The sequence below is a fragment of the Lepidothrix coronata genome, unplaced genomic scaffold (assembly GCF_001604755.1).
Source record: "Lepidothrix coronata isolate B3197 unplaced genomic scaffold, Lepidothrix_coronata-1.0 Scaffold7, whole genome shotgun sequence".
Taxonomy (NCBI): Eukaryota; Metazoa; Chordata; class Aves; order Passeriformes; family Pipridae; genus Lepidothrix; species Lepidothrix coronata.
This window is the reverse complement of record NW_016690187.1, coordinates 3723360-3748222: the sequence shown is the minus strand read 5'-3', so window position 1 is coordinate 3748222 and position 24863 is coordinate 3723360. Positions and strand designations below refer to the sequence as shown.

The 24863-nt window shown below is 40.2% G+C and overlaps 2 protein-coding genes across 5 annotated transcripts in view; one reads left to right on the top strand and one right to left on the bottom strand.

Annotated features, from left to right (window-relative positions):
• CCNYL1 (cyclin Y like 1) overlaps positions 1–21984 on the top strand; it is a 33589-nt gene extending 11605 nt beyond the window's left edge. The window contains exons 2-10 of the mRNA XM_017834797.1: positions 1564–1638; positions 3873–3907; positions 5590–5690; positions 7106–7141; positions 7845–7896; positions 10448–10567; positions 12595–12761; positions 17256–17418; positions 20233–21984. Coding sequence (XP_017690286.1) covers positions 1564–1638; positions 3873–3907; positions 5590–5690; positions 7106–7141; positions 7845–7896; positions 10448–10567; positions 12595–12761; positions 17256–17418; positions 20233–20349 — 866 coding nt within the window. The 3' untranslated portion in view covers positions 20350–21984. The remainder of the gene's footprint in view (positions 1–1563; positions 1639–3872; positions 3908–5589; positions 5691–7105; positions 7142–7844; positions 7897–10447; positions 10568–12594; positions 12762–17255; positions 17419–20232) is intronic.
• Positions 1–24863, bottom strand: part of PLEKHM3 (pleckstrin homology domain containing M3) — a 150090-nt gene that overhangs the window by 15711 nt on the left and 109516 nt on the right. The window contains exon 9 of one of the 4 annotated variants that reach the window (XM_017834473.1): positions 5717–6557. The exons of 1 other annotated variant lie outside the window; for it this stretch is intronic. The gene's annotated coding sequence lies outside the window, so the exon portion shown is untranslated. Of the gene's footprint in view, positions 1–5716; positions 6558–11196; positions 11361–14243; positions 14410–24863 lie in introns of those variants that run through there. 2 more of the 4 variants (XM_017834466.1, XM_017834458.1) reach the window with 2 other exon arrangements.

Here is a 24863-nt window from a genome sequence, read left to right as displayed (position 1 = left end):
GGTATCTGTTCACTGTGTGCTGTGAATGAGCATGGTAAGGTGAGAATAGAAATACTGATTTTGTAAATTAGCTTTTAAAGACTTCACAAGAGGGGTCTGCTTTCATGGCTGACTCTGGCCTTTTTTGAGAGGAGGGGGAAATTCCTGACTGAACAGTCTTTGTGTTCCTAAACACATGTTGGCTGCCTTAGTTATACCATAGAGATTCAGAATTACAGTGGTCTGCATCCTGGACCAGTGTCAGAGCAATACTGTTGGAAATAAGGTCAGTAATGTAAGCCAAGGACTTGGAAAACATGGAGATCTGGGTACCAATGCTGTGCCCCAGTGGGAATCTGGAATGAGAAGTCTAGGGAATGTGTACTTTTCCAATTCCATTCACTCGCTGACACAGGAGGGCTATGGCTGTGCTGAAGGGTAGGTGCAGTAGCACGAACATTCTTAGTTGAGACTTTCAGCACGCAGACAGTTTGTTCCTACTTTGGCTACTGTTTAACCAGAGTTCTGTTGGTTGGTTGCATAAAAGATTGAGAGATGGAGTTGTTTTTTTTAGTTGAAAGTTGATGGTAATTCTTAGATAACTGTTTTTTAGGGGTGTGGCAGCTGTGTTGGCATTCCACCTTGGACACTGACGTGCAAGTGTGTGAGCACTGCATGGTTGGGATGGCATAAGTAGCACACAGGAAGATCAGAATGACAAATGTCAGCGGATGCAAAATTGCTCTTTCCAGGACTTACAGGATCACAGTACTAGATTGTTGTGTTCATGTGTTCACATAACTCAGTGTGTCTGTAGCATGACTTCCTCAGAACAGCTGTTAATTCTGTCAAAGCTAACGCAGCTCAGAATTTCATCATGATGTTCACAGTGTCATCAACAAACTTCTGTGATTGCTTCCATCTTAATCTAAGGCAGTAATATATCCTCTTCTAATGCCATCACTGGTTTGTTGTGGCAAAGGATTAAAGTAATTTTGTTCTTCAGTAAATGTATATTAGCTGTACGTGGTTTAACTTGAAATTCCAAAAGAACAGAATAGCGTAAGTTCCGTGTTTTGATATTTATCAGCACTGTAAACCTTACTTATTATGTTCTTTTGTAAGGCCATGGAGATTGTTTCCTGCTGTATTTGGTGCGTAAAGCATAGAGTGATCAGCAGTGTTATTTTTTTTGCTGTTTTGGTGGGGCATTTTTAATTATTGCCTTGATAAAGTCAAGAAACATTTTGTGCCTGCTACTGAACACAGGCCCCACACCCAGCTACTCAAACACGCAGGGGCACAGATTGACTTTTGAAGATACATGTTTTTTGAGATTTCCCTTTCCAGATTTTGTTTTCATGGAAACCATAAGCTAATTCACAGTTCATGGCAGTAGGAATAAGTCCACAGGCTTTTTTTCAGAGGGAAAAATACCAAGTTTTTATTTGTCTTGGCAAAAGTAAGGTTTTGATCTTGTCTCCATCATTTATTCTTGAGCATTTTAAGTCTGGGTGGGAATTGTTGCAATCATCATCATCTTTTGTTAAAGATATCTCCTTTTTTTGGTCCTTTCTGTTTCAGATTTAGCCTTGGAATCTAATCCATCTGATCATCCCAGAGCAAGCACAATTTTCCTGAGCAAGTCACAAACAGATGGTAAGCTAAGTTTTTTCCAATTTAACAAAAGGCAGGAGAAAAACTGGAAAAATGATGGCCTATTTTAATTATACAGCTTGAGAACACTGTGCTTGCATTCCTTCAAGCACAGGGATTAGTAATTTGCGTATTTACACAGAAATATGTTTGTAGGCCATTTTACTTAACCCTGACAATGAGTTGTTCTTCAAAATGCTTAAATATCAGATTTTTGCAGTGCAGATCCCAGTAGTCTGAAGGAGCACAGCTTTCTTCACTAGTGTAATTCAAACTTCCAGCAGTGGTGATTTTTTTTATGACTAAGGGCTGTTTTAAAAGTTGTTTTAAGTTATAAAAAAAAAAAAGGACAGTGTTCTGTGAGAAATAATAAGCCTAAGCCATCAATCTATATCAGTTGCTTTTTTGTTGTTTTAAACTGTTTGAATAGTTTCAGAGGATAATTATTCTTGAATCCTAATAAGTATGCATTGGGATTTTCAGTTTCTTTGCAGAGCCCGTGTTTACTTAATAAAAGTCAATTTGGAAAAATTACTATAATTTGTGCATTCCAAAACGCTGTTAAAGAGTGGAGTTGCACAGATAAAAACAAATTCTGACAACAGCACATTTTGAAGTTGCAACTAATAAAAAGTTCAAGATAGTCTTATTAAAATGCTTCTGTTTCTGTTACAGCTGGTTCTTGTTTGAAGCACTGTTTTTCTGAGAAAGTGTTGTACTTGAGGTTGGATGTGTTGATGGAAAGTTGCAGTGTGTCTTTTACCTTGGCATAGCTTTGCCACAGAGAAGTAGAATTATTTTGACAGGTCTGTCAGTTGCTGTCCTGCTATTCAGAGTCTTATGACAAGTGGTAAAATTGTCAGTTTTATCAAGTTTGCAGTGCTCAGATAGTCTAGGAGCAGTGGGAACAAGCACTGCATGGTTCTCCAGAGGGGATGATACCAAGGAAATATAGAAACTTCTTTCCTTGGGACCTCTAAGGTCAGTCTTCATCCAGCCAGAGGCTCTGACCTGCACGCTTCAAACACCTCTTAGATGAGGGATGCTGGAGTTGCAACTCACAAGTTGACACAGTTCTTGAACACTGTTGTGCAGTTTCACTGTGCAGCCTTTCAGCCTGGCTGCACATGTTCAAACTGCATGAACGTGCTTGTTGGGGGTAGTATTGCTTTTAAATGTGATTTGGTTTTCTTCAAATGTCATATATTGAATTGTGTAGACTTGTGTCCATGTAGAAAAATGGTCTGGTAGGTGAGATAGTAACTATTAAACTATGATCTGAAGTTTGTATTAGTTAGATGAACTGATTTTTATGGAGAAGTTCACCAGAGGAATTTATTTTCTAAATTCCTGGTTCCTCTTTGCTTAACCTTCCACAGAATTAGTAGAATTAATATCCGTAAGTTCTTTCTCATTGAGATGTTATCAGGATTATGAGTTTAATTTATGCTAAAGGACAAAAAAAATTGTGGCTACCCTTTTCCAATTGTCAGTTTTTCTAAATGTGTAAGAGAATGTGTCCTGCTAAAGAGTGGTAATGATCTGAGGTTAAAATTTTGGAGAAGTCGGCTATCCAGGCTGGTCGCATTTGTATACTTGGTGCATGTGTGCAACTCTCAGCTCTCCTCTAAGAGCACTGTTGTGCTGCTGCTGTCACAGCTGGAAGTTAAACCGTGCAATCTTTTTTGAAAGACAGACATAGTTTAAAATTATCAAATAACATGGTTGCAGTTACATCATAAATAGGTGCATAGCTTGTGTCAGCATCTTCTGTGTAGTGAAATACCTTCTGCTGTCTAGTAGGAGAAGAGAGAACATGTAAATAATGCTGGGCACCTCACTTGCTCCTTGTGTCTTCGGCAGGTTCAGTGTGTCCTGGTTTTGCTTCTGGTTGTTGTTGGATATTGGACATTGTCTATTTGAACTGTCTGAAATCATTCCATTTTTCATGATACATAGCATCTTTTCAAAGCTGAGACATTTTTCCCCTTAGTGTGATGGAAAAAAGTAGTTTCTAAATGTATATGTGGGTAGTTTGAAGTAGTATGTAGCTTACTAGCTTGATAAAACTTGACATTTTTTCCTCAAACTACTTTTCCAGATGCTTAAAGTAAAATTTCGAAATTTTAATACTCATGTACTTTAGAAAACCAGGTTATTAGAATGACTTTTTTGAATGTAAATTGGGCTTGTTTTTTAGAAACCTTTCAATTCACATTCTTTCTCCCTCTTTCTAGTGCGAGAGAAGAGGAAGAGTAACCATATCAATCATGTAAGTGAACCAGATTCTATATAGATAATATTAGCATGTTGGGACAAAAACTAATTCAAGGAAACAACTGTAGTAGTTCTAGGTATATAGTCCTACAGGTATATAGTCCTACACATGTTCCAAATCCTCCTTAGCAAGATAAAACTGAATTATTTTTGTCTGTCTAAAAAAAAAAGGCACAGTATCACAGAGCATAGAATGGCTGATGTCAAAAGAATAAGAATTTATCTTTTTATTGTATCAGTCTTAAGCATTTCAGAACAGTAAAAAAGAAAATACAAGTCAAACTGTCTATGTTTTTTTTTAACAGAAATAAAACTACATTAATTTCTCATTGAGTTTTGAATGACTCTCTGTTTGAGTATTGCTACAGGACTTATTGTAAGAAGTGTATCCAGTATGAAAACAGAATGATGAACAAACATCAGCAGCATGATAAACAAGTCATAATCCATTAGTTTTAATATCTGAAAATATGCTCTGAGCTTTTTCTGCAAATATTAGTTGGACACTTGACTTACCAAAAAGAAACCAAAACAAAAAAAGATGCAATGTCATTAATAACTGGATAAAAAATTATTGATTAGTAAAGCTAAGAATAGAAGTTAGTAACACAAAGCTTAAAAATATGGTGTATCAAAAGTGTAAATGAGAAGGTATTGGTAAGATAATGGTATTTCAAGTCTGTTGTATTTAGTGTGATTATGCAGGGAGTGGGAGTAATTCTTTTTTTTTTCTTTCTTTTTTTGTCACAGTTCCAGCTTTAGTCTGCCAGCACCAAGGTGAAGTGTGATTGGATTGGTTTTGCTGGCAAACTTCAGCTGGAATGGGAGATATTCATAGGCAACCATTGAGTTATGAAGGGTGCCAACATATTCATGTGGAGAACTTCCAAGTTTTAGACAAGGCATTTAAAAACATTTTGGCAAAAACTAATGAATCTTGAACTGTTTGATTAAAATTCCTCCCTCAGTTTTGATGTCCTATCTCTAGTGCAAGGCATTCTCTAAAAGTACTCAGGGAAGCCTGGCTGTGGGTTATATAGGAAGATTCCTTACAGTATATAATGTACAGGGTTAGGATGGATGATAGAGCATATTGCTAGGTCAAAATAATAATAGTAAAAGTCAGGGCAATAGCAGTACTCTATTTCCAGATTCCAGATGCTAACCAAGATGTGTGTGAAGTGAGCAATGTCAGGAAGAGGTTTCTTTTTCTTCTAAACTAATAACAAAAACCCCAAGTGCAAAATTGTCTTTACAGGAAGCAATACTGGATAACCACAACTGTAAAGGTATAGGATATAAAAGAAGGGAGATGATGATTAATAAAGTACATCACAGAGAGGAAAGACTGAATCACAAACTGACAAGAATGGAATGCAAGAGAACTGAGAAAATCAGAGGACTCTCTGCTTTAGCTGCAGCTATTTCTAATGAAAATTATTTATCTAAAAACACCACGTTGTATATTACAATGGATGATTCATAAACCTATCTTACACAAGGGAACTAGGTGGATACAGGGTAGGTTACATTGCAGCAGCAGTCATCTACGAAGATCCCCTGTGCAGTAAGCACTTGAGGTGTAAAGCCAGTATTCAGTGTGGTAAACCAAAGCTTACAGAATCCCTCTTCTTGAATGTATTTCAGTTCTTTTGTTCTTTTCTTTTCTCCCCCAAGGTTTCTCCTGGGCAGCTTACGAAAAAATACAGTTCATGCTCAACAATATTTATAGATGACAGCACCGTCAGTCAGCCTAACCTTAGAAGCACAATAAAGTGGTAAGAACCATTTGTCATCAGCGAGGGGCTGAGTGGCACCGTAAGGTTTATTTGGGATTTTTGGGTGTCCTTTCTGTTCCAAAACCAGTTGTGCACTTGACTGAGAGAAGCACAGCGCTGCTTCTTCAGGTCGGTCATGGAAGGGGTGTAGAGGTCTGGTAATTATGACTGCTGGAGTGAGCTTTTGTTTTAGTACTGTTGTATTTCAAAGAAGTTCTCATCGTGCACTTGAAGTAGTGCAGAAGTGCATCAGCACTTGTGTGCTGGGTGGAGGGGGGGAGTTCAATTCACGTTGAAAGCCAAATCCAGAAATTCTTCATCTGGGAAAACTTGAAATGGGTTTTGTATGGAGTTGCAGGAAAAGTTGCAGGGCTGTGTTTGCTACTTGCCAGTGGAGTTAGTCTGCCCTCTAGTTGTGAAAAACAACGTGTTGCTGACTTGGGTTTTAGTTCTAGCCTTTCTCCTTTTTCTTGAGGTATTTGTTATTGTAGTAGGTGGTAACTGTGTAGCTACCTCGATTCTCCAGTGCAAATGGCTGTTTGACCTGTTTTTTCGTGTTCCAGAAAGACAGTTGTTAGCACTTAGACCATACCAGCTGAGAGCTGAGAAAAGTTTACCATGCTTGAGGGGAAAGGAGGGCTGATCAGACTGAGTCCCAGAAGGCTTCACTGTTTTAACAGCGTAGTAGAGTTTGGAAATGTATAAATTGATTCGTCACTTTCAAACAAAGCGTGTCACTTCTTTTCTAGAGAAGCAAAAACCTAAAAAATTATGCTTGTGCCATTTTGAAGTGGTGTACAGTTGTCAACAGATCAGAGCTTTCTTGTGATAGATTCCTGTGATGGCAGTGTTGTTGTTGTAAAAAACCTGAAATTTAGCCACAGTAGATGAGCATTAATATGTGAAACCTGTTGCCTCACTTAGCAGAGACTGAAATCTGATCTTGTCCACTTCTTGGATTATGCTGGCATAGTATCAAATTTATTATTCTCTTTTTCAGACAGTTCCTAAATTACACAACCGGGCATACAGAATTAAAACATCAGGAGAATCTCTACAACAGTACATGTAACATCAAGTAGAACTTATATTTTAGTTGGGAATACCCCACATTTCCACTTATATTACCTAATCAGGAAATGAAAGTATATATTTAAAATGTTGCTTAACATTTATTTTGTTGCACAAATATCTGTACAATGAATGTAAAAGTAGTTTAGCTAGCAAATTTGATTTAGCCAGTTTCTTTTCAGACAGTTAAACATCAGAAATGAGACACAGAGTACTTGAGAATGTGAAAGGAAGCCTGTACAAAATAGATTTGTAATATTTTGCCCTGAATGACAGCTTTTGCAGTGGAATAGTGTGCATGGAATATGCTTTGTTAAATCTTTTTCTTTCTTTCTCTTTTTTAGTGTAACATTAGCAATATTCTACCATATAAAGAACAGGTGAGTGAACTCTTCCTTTGGTGAAATATAATAACTTTCTTTTTGAGCCAGGGATACAAAATTGTGGAATCATTATGGCTGGAAAAAACCTCCTAGATCATTGAGTCAAATATGATCTGGTGGAACTTAAAGGAGCTGAAAAAACTGGCACTTTATGCTATATCTGCTTCCTCTTTGTCCCCCGTCCTGAGCTGCTGTGGAAGGGTCAGTAATACACCCATCCAAACATCAAAACAGGGAGTGAAGAAAACACACTTAACTCATAACAAATCAGCCTTTGGCCTTTGTTTAGCTTTTCCTGAATACAGAGGTACAGATTAGTTTTGATGGGTGAAGGAAGTCTGTCCCATGTACATATAACCCTTGCCATTATAGCTCGTTACAGCATATGCTTCAGAATTATAGCTGACTTTTTGAAGTAAATGCTATTAGTGAGACAGTTCCACATTTTAAGGGAGAACTGTACTAAGCATAATACAAGAACATGGGTAGCTGTTCTTTGTTTCGCATCTTAAATATTCAGTTGTAAGGTCTCATCATTAAAGGCTTTGCAAAAATATGGTATTTGCAAAAATATCTCATTCTAGGAAAAGCTGAACTATAAAATATGTCCCTTTATCCTCTTTGAAGAACAATAATTTTTAGTAGGGCATACCAGTACCAATTAACTCTTGTTGCTAAACCAGAGATTTTTGTTTTGTAGAGATTCTGACAGATCATTGGATATTTTTGATGAAAAATCTCATCCTCTCACAGTAAGTGTAACTTTCTGATCCTTTGAATGTGTATCAATATACACCTTGATTTGTATTGTATAAGTCAGAAAAATGTATTAGCACCAGGTCACAATCAAATTGATCTTAAATTTTACCTTTATATATAATATACAGAGCAAATAATGACTTTTGATATCAGCTAAATCACAAACAGAACCCAGTCTTTTTAAATGCTGCAAAGTAAGTTTGGTTTCCTATGCTTTGACTGTAAAGAGAAAGCAGCATGTGCCCAGTTCTTCCATATTCCATATCTGAAGTTTCTTGTCTCTCTCTTTTCTTCCCTTCTTTAATATTACTTTAATTACAGGTCTCTCCTATTTATTTAGGAAGACATGGTTAGTGGGTATGTGCCTACCCTTTTAATGACTGCAAATGGGGGAATATCACATGAAGTAGGAGACAGCGAGTTTGGTCTTTAAAAAACCTGAAGGGCAACATTTTAAAGTAAATATGCCTAAGGCTGCTTGCAGTAACAGCTAGGAGCAATTCAGCATGCAATTTTAATGTGACTGATCCTGGTACATCTGTTTAGACAATCTGTAAGATGCGAAACCTCAGAGTACAGGCAAGTTCAAGACTGGAGCGTGTGCTTTTCACATCCAGTTTGAGCACTCCTAGCTCAAACTGGTTCTGTCCTACAGAACCACTTCCCTCGTTTTTCATTTGAAATTAACTTAGAAAAGCTCTAGTGGCTTTAACAATTCAATTTGCTCTGGGACTTACCTGAGTGAATGCAGTTCAACCTATCTCACAGATTTGGCTTGTTAATAAACACTTTCTAATGAACAATTTAGTATTTTAAATTTGTTAGGGTTTCATCCCTAAGCATGACCCGTTGTGCTAGGAATTGTACAGTTGAATAAATAGAACTATTTAGCCAATTAAAAAAAAACCCAAACAACTTCAGGACAAGAGCTGTACTGAAGATTTCTTGTATGGACTGTAGCACTTCAAAAGGAAAAGTATGGTCCAGAACTGTTTTAAATGCCCAAATCTGTTGTTTTCCATTGAAAATTATTTATGTAAGATGAACTCCACTTCATCAGACAATTTCTTTATTTAACAACCTGACATCCTTTGATCTTTTCATATAGCCTAGCTCCTATTTAATGAGAGAAAAATCATTGTGTCCTTTAGGGAACACTTAAAGGTCTTTTTTATCTTGGTGCAGCATACAGACAGAAATAGAGTTATGGCTGATTGTCATACTTCTGAGGGGAAAGGCACAGATGGCTTGTTAGTTTCTATAGCAATGGTGTTTTGCCTGGGTACCTACTGTTCCTTTAAAAAGGTTAATTAGCTGGAAGAAATCTCTGAACACCTTGTCTTCCAAAGATGCAGTCACAAGGAGTTCAAATCCAGGCTCTGTTGACCCTAATGTGACCCAGTTACCAGTATCATGGGGTTTAGTCACAAATACCAGTCTCAGTGCCTTCCTCCTCAGTTCCAGTCAGCAGAACTGTACTTCCAGATGTGCTTTTGTACTGCTTGTAGCGCAGGAGGGGTCCTGCTCATGTTATTCCTAATGTTGCATGCCCACCCTGCAGAGGTAACCGCCACTGGTTAGTGGTGTATTTGAAGGCTGTGTGGAGAGTACAAAGTTAACTTACCTCTGCATTTTACTTGACACTGCTACCTGGCTTTTTTAAACTACAAAGCACAGGAAAATGCTTGCTGCTTTGCTCACCTTACAGCTACTTGTTTAATGTCAGGCAGGTATGATGTTCTCAGCTACTGTCTTTACCATACTATAGGTCTACCTTGGACTGTAGATAGAAATCACTATCAGTCTTGCAGAACCAGTGTGCAGAGTTGGAGCTCTTGAGGTTTCATCCCTCCAGGAAGAGTGCTGAATATCACAGTGTCTCTCAAACACTCATATAAGAATTGCTTTTACAGACTGTTTATTTCTGAGCTTTTCTTCTCCCCTGTATTTAGAAACAGTTTAGCATTGTGTCAGAGTTAAATCTACCTGTTCATTAGTTTTGTTGTCCTTCTGGAGTCTCTCAAGGATGAGTCCTATGAAGACAGTGTAAATTACCTTCCAGTTCTACCTCTGACAGAATTATTGCCATGTGTTCTTCAGCTCTTCCTCAGCTGGAAGAGGAATCTTGTGAAGTCTCTTAATTGCCTTTTGAAGAGCCAGTGTTTCCCTGGTGTGTATATACATGTGATTTTCTTGCAGGAAGAAGACTCCTTTTTTTTTTTTTTTTTACATCTCTTTCAGTCTGTAAAATGTTCTATGGACAATAGTAAGCACCTGCAATAATGATGGTAGTTCATGCTCTTTCCCATTAGCCTTACAGATCAAAAAAATGTTCAAAACAAAGATACCAGCTACAGCTATTGTGTTTTGTTTGGAATATTTGTGATATCGCAGGGCGGCTTCTTTCAGTATAATTTTGTTCTGTCTCTGTGACAGGAAAGGGTTGTATACACTTTGGTGAGAAGAAATAACCATGTGTTGCTGTTCTTTAGGGTCAGTATTAAATAAGACAGATTTTCAGTAATTCAGAGAACTTTCTTTCAGCGGGAAGAAGTTCCAGATGACTACTACAAGCATGACCCTGATCACAAGCACATATACCGGTTTGTCCGGACACTTTTCAGTGCTGCACAGCTGACAGCTGAATGTGCAATAGTGACACTGGTAAGAGACGCCTCATTTCTGAAACTTGAGCTTTTGGAACACTTTCCCTCCCTCCTCAATAAGTGAACTGGGCTGACTTTTAAATAGTTACAGTATCTCATGAAACCCTGTTAATGAAGACACAGAACAAGTGAGTTCATTAGAGATTTCTAAGTAGTCACAGAATTGATTAACTAAAAAGGAACTTACCTTTTCTATATATGTATATGTAATGCTTAATTACTTGTCCAATCAAAAACTGCTTGTTCCATAATATATATTCACTGAAGGAGCTTGAGAAGAGCAGAACAGCAGGGCACTATAAACAGTGGGATGTAATAAGATCAGACTCAAAGATATCTTTTATTTCTGTTGTGTGGAGGGGAAAGTGTGAGTTCCGAGATCATATTAACCAGAAAAGTGCAAGTAATACTGCCTTAAGGGGATTAATCCTATAGGAACTCTAGGAGATGAACTTTCTCATTATATCCTTCAATCATTGCCACCTTTCTATCAAACTTTTTTTTTAAATTAAACCAGAGGCTACAACTTTTTTTCCCCAGGTGACATGGAGATACTTAGAACCTAAGAACAAGATAATAATCTCATTACAGTTTGTTGTTTGATTTCAGAAAGCGTGATGGATATAAAAAATTGTCAACAGTACTGATTTTATATATATATATATACATATATATGTGTGTGTATATGAAGGGAAATAAAAAACCCACAACTTATATAGTTGCTACATTAGACAGTCTCTTAAACTGCGCTTTGTTGCACACTAGATTTCAGTCTTCATTGTGTCTTCTTTCTGAAAAACAGTGTGAAAGGAGAACAGAACTGTCACCAAAAGACAATGTAGCAATTAAGCAAACTTAGCTCGAAGGACTCTCTTTAATATGGAAATGAGTAATTAAAAAGGCTGGATAGTTAGAGGTATTGAAACTCAAGGTTTTTGCTTTTCCAAAGACAGGCAAGCAATTTTGACAGAACAAGATAACAGCTAATCCTAGGCAAACTAGCTGAAGTATTTACAAAATACGGAGTTAGTTTTTAAAGTTCATTTTACCACTAGATGGCCCTGTTATTATAGGAACACCTTTAGGCCATTTGAGGGCTACAAGCAAAGGATGGGAAGAAAGTGTGAGGAGATCTCAGTGACAAAGATTAAGCCCGCCCTTAGACCTTAGTAGGTGCAGCTTCCTGTACCCACTTGTTAATCTGAGGTTTCATTAGAACCGTGGATTTAGGTGAGGGAATAGAACATTAAAAACGATTTGTATTCAACTTTGAAAATGAAAATTACTTGTTACGTGGATCATTATAGGACTGTGAAATAGTAGAAAACTTTAAAGGAAGGGACAGATTTGACATGCTGGCGTTAGTTTGAGATTTCATGGGAGGAATGAGTAAAAGACCAAGACACATCTTTGGACTTGTGTATCTTTCTAAGGAGTTGTTGATGTAGATGAAGGGACCGAAGACTTCTTTACAGGGTAAAATAGAAATAGCACTAGAACACCTTTTGTTGTGGAAAGATAGTGATTAACACATCTTTGTCCCATCACTAGAGATCACAGCACAGGTTTTTAGCACTTTCTGTTCAGCTGCAAGTGCTGAACCTTAACCATGATGAAAGGCTAAAGTGATGTTGAGTGATTTGCTGTCCCACATAGGCCCTAATGAGAACCTGTGTGGGATGTGTGACACTGTGACGGAACGAGCTGTAGCAGTGTTTCCCTGAAACAGCAATTGCTGATAGAAATGAACAGGACTGATACTTCACTATCTTTATTGTATACCCTGGTGGTCCAGTTCTTGTGTTACAATAAAAAAGGAACCTGTAACTCCTGAAAATTTGGATTCTTAAGTGTAAGTAGTAATCATTAGTACTTATTTTGACACACTTAATGGTAATAAATAGTCATATTGGACTGGCATGTTTGCTTCTCAGAACTCAGCTCCACGTCTTAATTACACACATTGAAAAAAAAAAATGCAGTTGTTGGAGTTTTGTTGTTTGGTTTTTTAACTTCTTTCTATAGGTTTATTTGGAAAGGCTTTTAACCTATGCAGAGATTGACATATGTCCTAGTAACTGGAAGAGGATAGTCCTAGGAGCTATTCTGCTGGCTTCTAAAGTCTGGGATGATCAGGCTGTGTGGAATGTGGATTATTGCCAAATACTGAAGGACATTACTGTTGAGGACATGTAAGTTGCAAGGTTTGGCTAATCTACAGTGGTGGGGTTTTTTGGGGGGTGGGGGGTGTTCGTGGTGGCTTTTTGTTTGTGTGTGGGCTTTTTTAATGGCACTTGGTGTGATCATACTGAAAAATGTCTGTCTCTGTTGCTATGATATATGTACATGGTGTATATCTGGTGTCTGGCCTAGTTCCCTCTTTTAACTCAAGAAACTTTGGATGATTACCCTACTTTGAGACAAGTCTGTGCTAATAATTCTAATGACTTGGGTGAGCAACTTCGAAGTTAGTTTTCTTTACCTTCTTTCTCACAGTGATGAGCCACGGAACTAAAGTGCCCAATTTATAGTCTTATCGAAAGATTTGTTTTGGAAGGAAAAAAGTTAACTAAATTTGTTCCTGGCCTTTTCTGTTTTAGAACTTGAAAAATGGCAAGGTAAACTCTAACTTGTGCCTTATGTGTGTGCTCGTGTATCCAGCTAAGGCCTAGATATCTCAAGGTGTGAATTTCTAGCTGCTGCTGCTGCTGGCAGGTGTTGTCTGTGTGGGTATCTGTGGTTGCACGTGTTAAACACAGCTACTGCTACAGCTTATCCTCTTCGGCAGAGTTCTTAGTCGTGCCTACAATGCTGAGAACAAAATCCTCAGTCTTACAACTGCTTGTTTATGTAAGGATGTTCCTTGGATATATTTTTGTCTTGGATGTAGATTTCAGTTTTTCAGAAATTTTGAATCTGCTGTCTTTTCTTGGTGCACTCAGATTTAATCCCTACAGATTTCGCAGTACTGGAAGATGTTCATCCTTGTGGCTCCAGGCTCATGCCATGGGCTGGAGGTGTGTTTATGTGGAGTATATTTGGCCCATTAGGTGTTCTGTTAAATTCCTTCTCATAAAGTTCTATCTAAGAGCTTTGAAATGTCAACATTAATGTTTTAATTCTATTTGGCAGCTTGTTCCCCTATTTCCCTTATTATCACAGTGGTAGAAATGCTACAAGGCCAGCTTAAAACACCAGGCTTTCTGGCTGTAGTAAATCTCATTACATGCTTTGTGTGTGTTTGAGTTTTATCACACTGCTGTGCCCTGAGCATGTGTCCAGGCCTGTGTAGTAAAAGCCAGTCCTAGCACAGGAGCAGACTGAGGTGGTAGAGTTTTTCACACAGCAGTGGGAGGCTGCCTGTGTGATGGGAGAGTCTGCTCTTGCCCCAAGCTCTTTTCCCTGGATTCAGCCCAAAGCTAATGTTTAAAATACAGTAATTATTCATTTGGGAGGAATACCTAGTTTTCTTCCTTTTAGGTTGGGGGTGGCATTTCTAAAATTGAGGGAGTTTTCTCCACCAAAACAATTTTTATTATTCAAGTTATTTCACATGTCAAACAACAACAGTGAATGCAGTTATTTGTTTTATACATACCCCTTGCCTGGGAGTTCTTTGTCTCAAAATGCAGGACTGTGCCAGCCCTGCTTTCAGGAAAGCATAATTAGTGATTTTATACAATGTACATCTTCACTCAATCTGGCCTGGAGTGCTCATCTATCTGAGGAACATACTTGAAGCATTGCTGCAAATAACTCTGAGATGGCTGAAGTGGGGTCAGCGAAGAAAGGAGTGCTGGAGTATACATCTTGCTCTTTTTGATGTCTCCTCTTCTAGCCCTATTTGGAACAAATCAAATTGATAGCACTGGAAATATCTGTAACAAGCAGGATGTTTATTCTCTATTGCTGATGCTGGGTCTCCTGAAATTGTCAGTACTTCCATTTTCAAAGCAGTGATGATGGTAAGGAAAATAGATGGAATTTAGGTATGTTCTTTCCTCCCAATTTGAAGATGGGATTTTTGTAATCCCATCTCATTTGAAGTGACTTAGACCTTTGGATTTAGGTACAGGCAGAAACTGTACAACCACTTCCTTGACAGTGGTCGAGGGTGCTCATCCCAGGCTCTGCACTGCTGCAGCTTGGCAGACTTCACTGCTCCTTGGTTGGATAACATCACCATAATAAGGACCTTGGAAAACTGCCTAAAATAGTCAGGAAAATTATTTTAAGTTTAGAAGTTTACTTTCAGTTAATAGTTGGTGCTATAGTTAATTGTCAGATTTAGTAGTTCCAGTACTTTTTTAAACCAGTAATTTGATAGTAAGTATTAGCTATTTGAAATACAAGTGTTAGTGAGAGAAAATCAGCAAAGGATTTCAGGCACAACTGCATTCTAATGTTGATGATGGCTGGTGATGCTGCCAAAAAATTCACCTAAAATCCCAGCAGCTCTCCAGCTAAGGATTGCTTGGCAGGACTCTAGCAAGGTCGCTCCCTGGGTGGGCCATTCTTGTGCAGTAAAGGCCTATCTGCAGGAACTGGTGGCAAGTTTTGTTTGTGTACTTTCTGTGAATTTTCCTCTTGGCTGTGTGGATCTAGAATGACCTCACTAACCTGCTAGACACCCTTGTTGAGCCACTGCAAGCCAAGCAAGGGAGCTACACCGCTCTGAACTGGCAAAATGTCGTATGTCTGATTCAGTGCACCCAATTTGCAAATCTCGTGTGTGTGTGTGTGTGTGTGTGTGTGTACAAGCCAGGCACCTCTTCTGAAGGCAGTGTAGGTGCATCTCCTCCCCAGCAAACACTCCTTACTGCTCGGGACACGTGCTGACAGCCCCACCCCACAGCTCCATTGGCAGCGGGAGCTGGGTGGTTCTTCCAGAAACTGCCAGCAGGTCACAGGTTGTGAAGGGATACATGGTCCAGGCCTGGCAACTGGCAGATGTGCTCATTTGTCTCAGCCTCTTCCTACTCAACACGGGTAAAGTGTTCATCTTATTTTTTCTATCACAAGCCCTTTTTTATGTGACCAAAACACAGGTGGTTATTTTTAGTGAAAAGAGTTTTTCTTTGGGGTTTTGGGAGGTTGGGTTTTTTTGTTTTGTTTTACTTATTTCTAATGGTGGGAAAAAAAAATCAAAGGAAATTAAATTGATATTTGGAAGTCATCCTTTGTCAGAACTTGCTTGCTTTGATGAGAGCAAATCCATAATCACTGAAAAATTAACTGTGCAGCTGCTAATCTTGCCATGATTGTTTGTAAGGGGACACATGCTGTTCACTCTTTAGGCTACATATATTTGTAAATAAGGCACAGAAAACACATGGGCATTATCCTTACCCAGGTTTCAAACCACTGTTAATAGACTTGTTAATCCAATGAAGAATTGTATTTTTACAGAATTAAAATGTATTAGCCTAGTGAGTACAAAAGGGGAAGTGAAGAGCATTTATTCAACAGGGTAAATCAAGCTCTGATCAGCTGATCATCAAAACATTATCTGATTTACATTTCTATAGGCTTATGACCATATGAACAGGAAATTAATTTTGGCACTAGGTTCAATGATACTCAAGTCCACTATGCCAGAAACAAGCACAAAGCTGCTATTCATATTGAGACCCACCATCCAGTACAGGACAACCTGGATGATTCCTTGATTTATTTGCCCCCCTCTGATAGGTAGAGCGTCCATTTTGAAAGCTCCCAAAAAGCAGTAACAACCTTGGCACTGACTTTGTACAGCTTACCTTATGGTGTTATCACAGTTGGCCTACACAGCTGCTAAATTCTCTTGAGACAGGTCTGCTACCAGTAGGAACAATTGTTGAGTTAGTGTTCAACTGAATTGCTTGTTTTGGGTACCACCAGTTTCTTTTTAGGTTAATTTGTAAAACGTTGTTTTTTCTCTGTAGAACATCTCTGCTTCAGCTGACCACAGTACAGTAGCTGAAGCAGCCTTTTTCATGCCATGGCACTCTCCCCGCTTTCCTCCAAGTATTTTGCCCAGTGAAAACAGACAAGAGAGTAAAAACTGGACAGTGCCCTTTGACACAGTACTTTGTTATCCTTCCTAATGCTATTGAGGAAAAAATTCCTTCTCCCACCTAATGCTGCTTATTTATTTATTTATTGGAGATGAATCCATGTTGCTTCAAGAGGCTTTTTTCTGTGAGATAATAGCAGCAGCTCTTCATAGATCCATTTGTTGCCGTGGTGATCTGCCTACTCCTTTTGTTAGTCCGCCTCTACTTCAATAAACCCCCTTCCTGTTATCAGCCTGGTGAAAATGTCTGCAAGTTCTTCAGAGCTAATAAACAGCATACATCATTCCTTTCATCTGATCACTATAGTGTGGGGCCGTATGAGAGTGAGAATGGCGCATGAATTGTACAGCTGCACTAATGGAACTCCGAAGAATGAACCTCCCCAGTCAGCCGAGCGAGTGCATGACAGGGCACTACCTTCCTCTCCGAGCCGGAGGTGCCAGGACTCAAAAGCTGCACCTTGTTTTGAGCACCAGGGAATGACCTGTCTCTCAAAACTAATAATGCAGAGCTCTCGATGACTATTTCAGAGTTGCTGGTTTTAAAACAAGCTTGAGGTCTCTTCAGTGTTTTCAGCCAGCTAAAACTATCTTTTTTTTCCCTTTGTCTTTTGTCCCTTATGCCTCCTAGGAATGAGATGGAAAGACACTTCTTGGAGCTACTGCAGTTTAATATCAATGTTCCTGCCAGTGTTTACGCCAAATACTACTTTGATCTTCGCTCTCTAGCAGATGACAATAACCTGAGCTTTCTGCTGGAGCCTCTCAGTAAAGAGAGAGCACAGAAGCTGGAGGTAATGCTCTGAGAGTGGCTGAGCAGGGGACTCTGTCTGTATGTGTAGTAAGAGCATCTGTTGCTAATCATGCTAAGTGGTGGTTAGAAAAAGTAAAAAGCTTTTAGATTAGTGTATTACAGGGTAATTTAACCCCTTTATAACTACAGTTAGCATGTCTAAAACCATGCCTGGGCTAAGCTAGTATTCTGAGGAAAGGAAGGGTTTCAGAAGAGATTACAGAAGTCCCACAGATCGCAAAATAAAATGGATATTATTTTGGGAACCATAGCTCAGCTAGGCTACTTACGATTGAAAGGATTAGTGTCATATGTAATGGATTGTCTGTCCTTCCCTAGTCACAGTCTGTATTCCAAGCACCTAGAGACAGTCACACTCAGCCCTTTCTAAATACTACCAGCTGAAGGTTTCCCACTGCATCCCACTGCACAGCTGCTTTTAGAGGAAGCACTCTTACTGCTCTCATGGTTTAATAAACCATTTGTCTCGGGACAGCTGCAGAAAAAATATGCTTCTTTTCATAACTTGTAGAACCTCACCTTTCCAAAGAAATGTTGCTTTAAGATAAACTTTTGGAATAGCCTCTTCTTGGGAATCCTTCAGAATGCCCAGAGGAATGTAAATGCAGATAACTGGCCCTTTCTGCTCGATGGGAAAGGCTGCCCTTCTGTGAGTCCCTGCTGCCTTCTTGGTGTGAAGGTGCATTTTAAAAAACTTGAACTTTTGCAGAGTCAGTCTTCCTAGCTGATGGAGATGTCTAAGACATTTTGAAAATTACCTGGGTTCCCAGGGAAATTTTCTTGTTGGATCAATGCAACCTTTCATCTGTCCAGGTTTAATTGATGACTCTGCATGTTATTTTGTTGACCTTTCAACAAAGGCATTACCACAGGCCTGTGTACACTGATACCATAGCCCCTTTCAAGAGGGTTGTGCTACGGTATTCTTGGCTTATATTGTTCTGTTGTCCACCCCCAATAATTCTGCCAAGTCCTAGGGTTTTTTATTTTGTCCCAGAAGTGGCTGAACTTTGGAAATAAGTGTGATCCCTCCTGGTCTTTTGGAATGATAGGTATGATATGCCTATGAATTCCTCTATTTAAAGTTAAGCAATGCAACTCTTCTGCTTTGTCTCACCCTTGTTACTTGCACTTTAAGCTAACACTGTCACTAATTGTAAATGTGGTTGTAGGCAGTTCATAGTCCACAGGAAATTGTTTACTGAACTGCTCAGTGCCCAGGCATAAGTGGATGATTTACAGATTGTGAGCCTGTTTTGTTTCTTCTTTCTTAGCATTTGGGGGCTTGGTATTTAAAATCAGAGTAATTTTCAGTACAGTATGGGATTTGCCCTAATGTACTTACTTATGCATCTCTACAGGACATTTTGGGATTTGATTCTAAAATGTGATAAATATTTAAACCATTTGCTAAAATTTTTAATTCTACCTTTTGGTTTGAAGCACATGAGCAGTTGATAGAGCCTGTATAAAGTGGTGAATTAGTGAATTCCAGGGACTGAAAACTGATTTACACCATATGGGCAGCTGGGGCTAAATATGTCAACACAGGTTGCTTTATGATTGATGTGCCAGCATTAAAGCAGGATAGAGAGTCTGTCTGGTCTTGCAGCAGGAGCTCATGCCGCCAGTATCTCAAAGAATGCCACTCTTGAGCCAAATGCATGCCTCCAGAAGGTCGGCAGGAATAAATGTAAATAATTATTTTAAAACACACTTAGAACTTTATTCATGCTCAGAGTGCTTTTCACCTTTTGAACTTCCAGAACATAGGGCTGTGCTGAATGGGTGCTGCCTTAAAGGGAAGGTGTAGCCATGTAGCTGATTGCAGGACTCTGAGAGTTCATCTGGTGATAGGTAGTAAATTATTAATGGAAGTAAATGTTCAGGACTGACATTCATTTCAGGCCTTTTAATACAGGTATCCTTATTAATTTGCATTGATAATGCCTGAAGGCTCCAATCAGAAATAGGCCTTGCAGGGGAGGACACCCTGTTTTTTGGACAATTGTGTTATTAGGATTTTAAATAAAAATTTGTTACTAGAATAGCTGCACCAGAATAAAGGCCTCTTGACTAGCTAGATGAGCATGACAGAGGCAAGCCAATAAATAGATGAAAAAGCAGTTTAGCAGTTAAACACTATGATGTCCACATGTGCTAGTGTTTAATTGCTGTAATAAAGTGCCATGGCTGCCCTCCCTTCTCAGACCTCTTCCAGGACATGATCGTGTGGGTGATCCTGGGAAGACCATATTAGGTTAAGGGTGTAGAGAAAGTAAAGGCAAAACAGACATCGTAGTAGAACTTCATTTCCTAGGCTCACTTTCACTGAGTGGCCAAAGGCAAGATGCCTGAGGGAGTGCAAAGACCTTTTTAGGTTGAACCTTTTTCTCATAGAAATGCCTGTGCACATACCTGTGCACTGTTAAAATAGAGGGGTTTGTGCTGCTGTGTACACCAGACCCAGCTACCAGGTGCAGTTTTCAACACAGCTTCCTCAAACTTTTAAGTCTGAAATGGATCCAAGTTTTCCATCAGATAGTGAGACTAGTAAAATAAAGGAGATAGTTATGGAAACCACTCCCCTTCTTTAGGTCTTACTTTCTGATGGCTGGGGTTCATGTTAGCATGGGGACAGACCCCTTTAATATTTTCCCTCCAAAGTAGTTCTTCACAGCATCACTGCTGCAGAGCACCTGTGCTGTTGGTATTACACTTGTAAAACCTCCCTTGAAATGTTTGAACTTTTCTAATGTGTACTTTTCATTTTGTCTCTAAACGTGGTATCCAGGCTATCTCCCGGCTGTGTGAAGACAAATACAAAGACTTGTCAAAAGCTGCTATGAGACGATCTTTCAGTGCTGATAACTTAGTTGGTATCCGCCGTTCTAATGCCATCCTCTCCTGAGGAGAGAGAAAAGTGCAGCACCATGAACCAGCATCCATATGAATCGGAGGAATACCACCACTCCATGCACACAAGCCAGCAGTGATGGTGTCTTCCAGCAAGAGGAGGAGAGGAAGGTAAATTAGCCAAGAGAGCCCAGAGCTTGAGGAGCATACTTGGTGCAAAAATCAAGATCTTTGTCAAACCAACTCTCTCCTCCTTCTAATGTATCCAGAGGTGCAAAAACAAACTTATCTCCTTCTCTCCCCCACAGATGTTTGCTTACTATGTAGGCCTATAGCTGTGAACTCTTGAGGTTTTTAATAATAAGTAGTTTTAAATTTTAGAATTTAAACACTAACCACATGACTATAGTTACAATGTTCTTCCCTCCTCTCCCCTGTAATCCAGAGTCTCACTGCATTTGTATTTCAGGTCAATGCAGTGTTAACAAAAACAACACAAAACATGGGACTCTTAAAGTATAAAGCCACTCTGGAGCTGAAAACAGTAGCATAGACACGTGTTGATGGTTTTTCCCTGGTTTGGCTACTAAAAGCTGCTATTATTGGTGATGTGTTCATGCCAAGAAGCTGCCCAGCAGGAAGGAATTCCAACTCTGCACCCACAACTTCACTCCAGTAGAGATTGTCAAAAGACTTTGAATGTTTTGACTGGGGGCAGAGATATGGTTTTATGTATTGTTAAAATGTATAGGGTCCATGCTGCATTTCTTGTGAATTATGGTGCTTCTCTCATTTTCTAATACTTATATTGCTCTGGAAGAGATGTAATCTGTGTATTTTTCTGAGGCATTGAATGAAAAAGTTGGTCTGGAAACATCATCACCATCCCAAACAGTGTAGCAATCCAGTGGTGAATGGCGTGTGTGCAGCACTGCTTCTCTGAGTTCTACTGCAGATCTCTTGTGCTATATACAGTGGAGTTCCTAAAGCTGATATTGTGCATCCATCTGGCTCTCCTTGGGTTTCAGTTTCCTGGGAGGGATTTACATTCATAATGAGACAATAATGACTTTGAGAATCCTGGACTACCTAAGAAGGTAGATGAAAAAAATATTGTGTTCAATTGAGAATTATCAAAAAGCTTTCTACAAAACCTATTTTTTTTTTCCCAAAGTGAATTTTATCTTGTGCAACTGCTCTAGAGGCTTGGGGTTTGCTCTTTCTGAGACTTTGGAACAGCGCTTACTTTCAGGCTCTGAAACTGAACTCTAAACAGGATAAGTATTATTAGACTCTTCCTGGTACAAGTCTTTGTAGTATCTTCCCTTCTTGGATCCAAATAGGTTCTAGGCAGTGTGTCCTAGGATTTCCCTCCAAATGGCATGGGTTTTGTGCACTTCCTCATACAGCCAAGGCCCAGAAACTTACACTGAGTAACAAGTCCATGTGCCTTTGGGAGTGGGGCTGTCTGAGTGGCATCCTCAGTTTGGCTGCACTCAGCTGTTAAAATGATGCATACAGCCTTTTGCAGTATGCAAATATGCCAGGCCCTGGCTCCCAAATCCATGGAACTTGGCACTTCAGGTATTGATCACTAGTTCAATTTTGAAAATAACACTACATCTTCAGGTGGTTTTCCTTTCTCATGTTTGTATTAAAAGAAAAGCTAATAAACTCTATTTTAATTAAAGTTAAATGTGAACGGTGTGTTCTGTACAGGTGTTGAATTCCATTGCTCCTCATGAGTATTTGGTGCTGTGCAGCTTCTCTCAAGTAGGAAAAAAAAGAAAAACCCCAGTGGTGTGTGTTAAGGCCCCTCCATTCCCCATATCAGCCCCTCGCCTTCCTTTTATCCCAGTGAGTCGGGAATGTCTGGGAGCAGGCAGCAGGGGTCATGTGGCAGCTGTGAGTGGCGCTGGGCAGCCGGAGGCCTGGTGGGTGCAGTCCTGCGTGGCTGCCCAGCTGTTCCCACATGGCGTTTGGGCTGCTCAAATAACCACTCACTAACAGTTTCTTTGCACTTAAATGGCCTTTAAGGAGAGCCAGTCTCTCTGGAGGCGACCTGATGTTTTTTTAAGTCCTCCCTTGAAGAGCAGTAAATTGGAAGCTACAAGTGACCACCTCCTGGATTGACTTGTGACCTAATTGCTAAGGAGCTTTGCTTCCCTCAGCACTGCCAGGTGCCTTCAACTGTGTGGGATCGGTCTGGTGCACTTGGCTGTGGGCTGGTGTGCTCACTGTGAGGGGCTCAGCAGAGACTGGGGGCACTCACTTCCCTTTTTTTGCCAAATGATCTTCCTGCTGATCTGGATGTCAGGTGAATGACAACTCAAGCTGATGGCTGCTTCTGCAATATATCCTGCAGGAGACTGCTGCTCCAAATTTAATTTTGCTTTGAATCTTACCTGGCTTTAGTTTTACTGTAGCCCAGAGCACATTCTCAATGGGATTTTGATCTGTTCAGCAGACACTAAACAGGCCTGAACTACAACTCGACTTCTTAAGAGAGAAAAAGTCACAATTCCATTTAAAGTTCTGGTCCCCCTGAAAGAGTTAGATTCTGGAAAACACAACTAGTGCATTTCTTAGCTAAACAATAAAAAATAAACCATACAGCTCCCTTTCGAAGGAATGAGCAGAGATAGTGTTTCAGAAGGAATTATATTTAGGTGGTTCTGCAGGACAATGAACTGTGGGAGGGGGTACCCTCCAACTTGCACTATTCTTAATATATTGGCAGCGCTTCTCTCAAAGAGGCAAAAGAAAAATTACCTTTGTGGTTAGAAAACTGGAATTACAGAGACTGTTACCTACCTCTGCTGCCAGGGAAGGGCAACCACCTACAGAATCAATGTACCTTGTTTTTCTTAACCCAACAGCGGAATAATATTTAATTTACATTTGGGGTGACCGCTGCCTGCTTTCAGTTCCAGGGCAGCACTCCCCCTCTGGCACTAAATGCTGTTTGCAGAGACAATAGCTGTGCTGTGGTCCAGCAGGAGAAACGTGAGCACTAACAAGAATAACAGGAGCAGCACATTGGTGGTCAGCAGGGGCAGGAAGCCATGGAGGTGTTTGTGGGCTGCATGATGCCCTTGGGCTTCAGCAGCCCTTTCCCTTTGTGTACAGGGACTGTGTATTTTGTTTCCAAGGGAATTTTATGAGAACTACTTCACCGTGGGTTTGGCAATTAAGAGGACAGGCACTTGAGGGAGGGAATAAATGTCAAGACCATTGCTTCTGGATAAGAGTAGAGGCATCAAGCATAACCTGAGCAAGCAGAAGAGGACAGAAGAGCAATTGAGGCAAGAGCTTGCACAAGGAGTTGGCAGGCATGCCCGGGGTAAGGTGAACTACTGAGTTCAGAGCTCAGCACTGGACAGGCTGCAGCCCCTGTCCTGTGCTCGGATTTCCCACAGCACAGTAGTGCAAGAGCATTACACAGGACTGGCATTCCATATTGTTATCTGGGAAAACTACACTTGCACCAAATAAGTTGTTTGACAACATAAAGTGAATTACAGGGTGCTGCCGAAGTGACTGTAGTGCACTCACTCACACCTACCCCCTCTCAACTGACTAGCTAGCAAAAGAGCACTTACCTGGCTGAGCATGGACCTGTTTGTTTTAGAATTAGAGAAGTCAGGCTGCCTTCATGGACAAGGCATTTTCTAGGTGAAATAACTACTTGGGCTTCTGCTTTATAATATTTAAACCTATTTGAAAAGCCACGTGGTCCCCATGCCATCCCAGCCTGAAATTGTGCTACATTTGCACTGCTGAACCACGAGGAAGGCAGTGACTACCTCGAGGCTGGCCTAAGTTGACCAAGTGGAACATGGAAAGCACAGGAGAGACACGGCAGCACAAACATTAGGCTGGGCTGTGTGCGATCACGCAGGTGCTCACAGGAACAGAGTCCTGCAGGTGAGTCACACGGCTCCCTACAGGAAAGGCCCTTCCCTTGCTGGGAAACCGTGGCTTAAGGTAGGCGGTGCATGGCAGCGCTGCCAAACTCCTGTTTACTGAGGAGCTGAGGACACAACAGCTTCCTGGGAGGCAGCAATGACAAGGCTGCCAGCAAGGTAATGGAAGCAGGCAGCAAGTGTCCACAACATGTTGGGAAGAATCTGATGCTGAAATGGTGCATGTCCCTTCTACACCCCAAAACTGTTGCCCTTTAAGTGATAGGATTAGCCTCAACAGTGTGTTTTGCCTGCACTTGAGCACAGGGGGGGCAGATCCCTGAGGAATCAGGTGAGTCAAGCTGTGGGGCTGCTTCCAAAAAGAGATCCTATCTAGTGGGACCTGGTGTGTGCCTACACACCTAACTAGATAGCAGAGTCCTGCACCATTAGTCACTGTGGAGCCAGCCTTAACCCCTTGCTCTCACTCCTAAAGTGCTCCTCCCAACAGGAGGGATTGCACAGCAGATGGCAACAAGAACACCCAAATTGGCACACAGCATCCTGCTTGGCTAAGAACTGTCATCTGCTTGGCCTGAAGAGTATCAAAGGGCACTTCTTCAGGGCCTGATCTCAGTACAGGGCGAGGGACTGATACTGTGCA